At 50.3% G+C, this 4,795-nt stretch overlaps 1 protein-coding gene across 1 annotated transcript; it reads left to right on the top strand.

The window, feature by feature from the left end:
• Positions 1-3,560: 3,560 nt before the first annotated feature.
• On the top strand, positions 3,561-4,172 carry LOC107046610. Its single transcript, XM_015269258.1, has one exon. The coding sequence runs from the start codon at positions 3,561-3,563 to the stop codon at positions 4,170-4,172; it is 612 nt and encodes a 203-aa protein (XP_015124744.1).
• The last annotated feature ends 623 nt before the right edge of the window (positions 4,173-4,795 follow it).

Here is a 4,795-nt window from a genome sequence, read left to right as displayed (position 1 = left end):
TCTATTCATGCCTGTAGGACCACGAAGACGTGCGTTGTGTATCACAAGTATCACCACTCGATGATCCACATCACACGCCCTCAGAATGGTCCTCTGGAGACATTTCAACTAGACCAGTTGAAGTCTCAAGGTCAGTGGTCTCAGTCTGGTACTCGTCCTATACAGTCCGCTGTTCCGGGGCCTTCATCAGTGCAGCAGTGATCTTCTCAACCAACGACTTCATCGACAGCGGCCCCGGTAACTTCAGAACGTTCTCTACGGCCGTCGCTGTCAAGTGATTCTCCATCTGTAGCATTATCAGTTCATGAATCGTCATCTCAACTCAGACCAGGTGTTCTTCTCGCAACATCGCTAGCTTCTCTCGTTTCAGAGAATGGATGATGCTGTGAAGTTCGGATACTGTTGGATCCTGGATCTGAGTTATCATTTGTTACAGATAGTCTTGCGGTAAAGCTAGGTTTGTTGAAGCCTCCAGCTTTGCTACCTGTCGTTGGTATTGGTGGATCAAGATCATTCTCAAAGGAATTCTCTGAGTTCTGTCTGTAGTCTCTGCACTCAGACAAACATCTTCAGATTAAGGCCTACATCCTTGACCATCTCACATCATCGTTGCCGTCGTTCTCAGTCTCGGATACCCAAGCTTGGGGCCATCTCGAGGGCTTGAAGTTAGCTGATCCGGAATACATGGAGCCAGGACCTATTGACCTTCTCATTGGCGCGGATTTCTTCGAATCAATTGTGGAGCCACAGATCATCAAGGGGCCTTCGGACTCCCCTATAGCAATACACACTATCTTCGGTTGGGTGGTACTAGGACTTAATTCAGCGGTGATTCCAATGGTGGCCAGCTCTAATCACATTGCAGTCAGGAACGAGGAACTGTACGACCTTCTCACTTCATTCTGGCTGCAGGAGGAGGTCCCAAAAGCCGAAGATAGTGATCTCACGAAAGAAGAGGCAGAATGTGAGGAGTTTTTCCAGCGCACCCATTCACGAGACAGCTCAGGGCGCTATGTGTTTCGCCTGCCTCTTGCACGTTCTCCGACAGAGGTTGGCGACTCTTATGGTCGAGCTAAGGCGTGTCTCTCCAGCCTGTTCCGGAGAATGGATAGGGATCAACGGACCCTTCAGCTATATAGTGTTTTTCTCAAGGAGTATGAAGATCTGGGCATATGGTGCGTGTTCCAGCCTTAACTGGTTCGGGGAATACCGGGAGCTTGAAGTTCGGCTCTCGATCTGAGGGGATGACCTTGGCACATGGGGCTTCGGCTTCAGGAGGGTTGAGGGTCCCTGAGGAGAAGTAGTCGGCTCGTGTCTCCACTCGGTGTTCTGCTCAGAGGCAAGCTCATTCGTCAACTCCTATGTACTACTTTCCTCATCATGGTGTTCTCAGGGAAAGTAGTGAAACAACGAAGCTGAGGGTAGTCTTCAACGGCTCTAGTAAGACCAGCTCAGGGGTGTCTCTCAATGACATCCAACACACTGGAGCCAAACTGCAGAAGAATATCTCTGACGTGCTGCTCTCATCCAGGCGGAGCAAGTACATTTTCATGACGGACATCACGAAGATGTTCCGTCAAATCAAGGTGCATCGTGAGGACTGGCCTCTTCAGCAGATTCTGTGGCAGGATTCTCAAGGTCAGATCAACACCTACCAGCTCACCACCGTGACCTACGGGACTAAATCGGCCCCATTCTTAGCCTGTAGAGTTCTCAACCAACTGGTCGCAGACGAAGGACATCGTTTTCCTCTAGCAATCTCTCCGTTGACCAGTGGAAGATACGTGGACGACATCTGTGGTGGCGCTGAAGAGGAGAGTGATCTTCTAGAAGTCTCCAAGCAAGTGAGGGGTCATTGCTTAGCTGGTGGTTTCCCTCTAGCGAAGTGGCATAGCAATAGTCCGTGTCTACTCAAATCTCTGAATCCAGAAGGTGTCTCTCAGGATTATCAGCTGCTAGAGGATGCCATCACGAAGATTCTTGGTCTGAAGTTGGATCCAAACATAGACCAATTCAAGTTCTCAATCCACCTTCCGGCCAACTCATAGGTGACGAAGAGGAATATATTGTCTGAGATAGCTCAATTGTTCGACCCTCTGGGGCTGCTTTCTCCTGTGGTGATTAGGGCAACGGCACTCCTACAGCATCTCTGGGTTGAGAAGCTGGAGTGAAATGCTGCGCTCTCACCACAAATCTCGGATAAGTGGACCCAATTCCGTAAGGAGCTGTCTCAGGTCGAAAATATCTCTATTCCTCGTTAGCTCGGAGTGAAGAAGGATGCTCTGGTAGAAATACACGGGTTTTCAGACGCATCGCAAACGGCGATGGCTGCGGTCGTATATTTGAATGTGACAAGTTCAGATGGTGTGAGTGTCTCTTTAGCTACTGCCCAAATCAAGCTGGCTCCTCTCAAGCAACTCACCATTCCGAGAGTTGAACTCAACGCCGCAGTCATGCTGGCAAAACTCACAAGGTATGTGCGTGTTCAACTCAACCTTGATAACGCTCCTGTGTTCCTGTGGACAGACTCAGCTGTTACCTTGGCGTGGATCAGCTCTCGTCCCTCCCGGTGGAAGGAACATGTGCATAACAGGGTAGCCAGCATACAGGAACTGGTTCCAGGAGCGAAGTGGCGATACATCAGCGGTACGGAGAATCCTGCTGATTGTGCTTCTCGGGGCATCACTATGGCTCAACTCAGTGCTCATTAACTGTGGTGGACGGGTCCAAAGTGGCTGCAGTTAGACTCCTCTCAGTGGCCGAAAGAGAATGCCAAACTGGATCCGTCAGCGAATCTGGAAGAGAAGCCCGGGTCCATATTTACCGTTTCAATGGGGTCTACTCTCTGGGATCTCATCACCAAGTACTCCTCTCTCTACAAATTGCTGCGCATAACAGCAATTTGTCAACGTGTTGTTGCTCGGATGAGGAGGAAACCAGGTGAAACTCTCGTGTATCCACTCAGTCCTGATGGCATCGAGGCAGCTAGGCTGTATTGGGTCAGAGCCACTCAGGCTCATTATCTGCAGTCGGAGTGCAGCATTATCTATCGTGGTCAACAACTTGGGAGGTCTCATCCGTTGACCAAACTGACTGCCTTCATGGACCATCAAGGTGTTCTCCGAGTGGGCGGAAGATTGAAGTTCTCTAACCTGCACCCAGAGAGTAAACAACAAGCGATCGTCCCTAAAGATTCCGAGCTGGCTGAACTTCTCATTAGGGACTCTCATCAGCGAACGTTGCATGGTGGAACTCAACTCACGTTGNCCTTGGCGTGGATCAGCTCTCGTCCCTCCCGGTGGAAGGAACATGTGCATAACAGGGTAGCCAGCATACAGGAACTGGTTCCAGGAGCGAAGTGGCGATACATCAGCGGTACGGAGAATCCTGCTGATTGTGCTTCTCGGGGCATCACTATGGCTCAACTCAGTGCTCATTAACTGTGGTGGACGGGTCCAAAGTGGCTGCAGTTAGACTCCTCTCAGTGGCCGAAAGAGAATGCCAAACTGGATCCGTCAGCGAATCTGGAAGAGAAGCCCGGGTCCATATTTACCGTTTCAATGGGGTCTACTCTCTGGGATCTCATCACCAAGTACTCCTCTCTCTACAAATTGCTGCGCATAACAGCAATTTGTCAACGTGTTGTTGCTCGGATGAGGAGGAAACCAGGTGAAACTCTCGTGTATCCACTCAGTCCTGATGGCATCGAGGCAGCTAGGCTGTATTGGGTCAGAGCCACTCAGGCTCATTATCTGCAGTCGGAGTGCAGCATTATCTATCGTGGTCAACAACTTGGGAGGTCTCATCCGTTGACCAAACTGACTGCCTTCATGGACCATCAAGGTGTTCTCCGAGTGGGCGGAAGATTGAAGTTCTCTAACCTGCACCCAGAGAGTAAACAACAAGCGATCGTCCCTAAAGATTCCGAGCTGGCTGAACTTCTCATTAGGGACTCTCATCAGCGAACGTTGCATGGTGGAACTCAACTCACGTTGACGCATCTCAGGAGGTCTTACTGGATTATTGGAGGAAGAGCGCCAGTAAGATCCTTCATTCTCAAGTGCATGGAATGTGCCCGCCAACGTGGAGTACGTGCTCAGCAACTGATGGTGCAGCTTCAACCGGCACGTCTGTCTCCAGGACGTACCTTCTCTAATACTGGTGTAGATTAAGCTGGACCAGTGTCCATCAAGACGTGGAAGGGGCATGGTCATAAAACCCAAAAGGGTTGGTGAGTGATCTTCGTTTGCATGGCCACCTCAGCACTTCATCTGGAAGCTGCCACCGACTACTCTGCTGATGGGTTCATCGCTGCCTATAGGAGATTCGTGAGTCGTCGAGGTCTTTGCAGGAACCTCTTCAGTGATTGTGGAAAGAATTTCGTTGGTGCAGACAAGGAGCTGAAGAGGTTGTTCTCTACTGGATCAAAGGAGTTCCAGCATCTCTCAGCAGTTTGCCTGCAAGACGGTACTCGGTGGTCTTTCAATCCACCTGGGGCCCCTCATTTTGGAAAAACATGGGAAGTAGCGGTAAAATCAGTGAAGTATCATCTCTCTCGAACGATTCGGGACACTATACTGACGTTTGAGTGACTCTCTATGCTGCTTACCCAAATTGAAGCTGTGCTCAACTCCAGACTTCTACAGGCTCTCTCCGAAGATTCCGACAACGTGTTGTGTCTCACTCCGGGGCATTTTTTGATTGGAGAAGCTCCAATAGCTCTACCGGAACCTCCACTGGACCATCTCAACGTTGGACGGCCCTCAAGATGGCAACTGATTCAGCAGAGGCTGCA

This window comes from Diachasma alloeum, unplaced genomic scaffold (assembly GCF_001412515.2).
Source record: "Diachasma alloeum isolate Michigan unplaced genomic scaffold, Dall2.0 Dall_scaffold_01592, whole genome shotgun sequence".
Lineage (NCBI taxonomy): Eukaryota > Metazoa > Arthropoda > Insecta > Hymenoptera > Braconidae > Diachasma > Diachasma alloeum.
The sequence above is the reverse complement of the archived record's forward strand: the minus strand, read 5'-3'. Positions and strand labels throughout refer to the sequence as shown.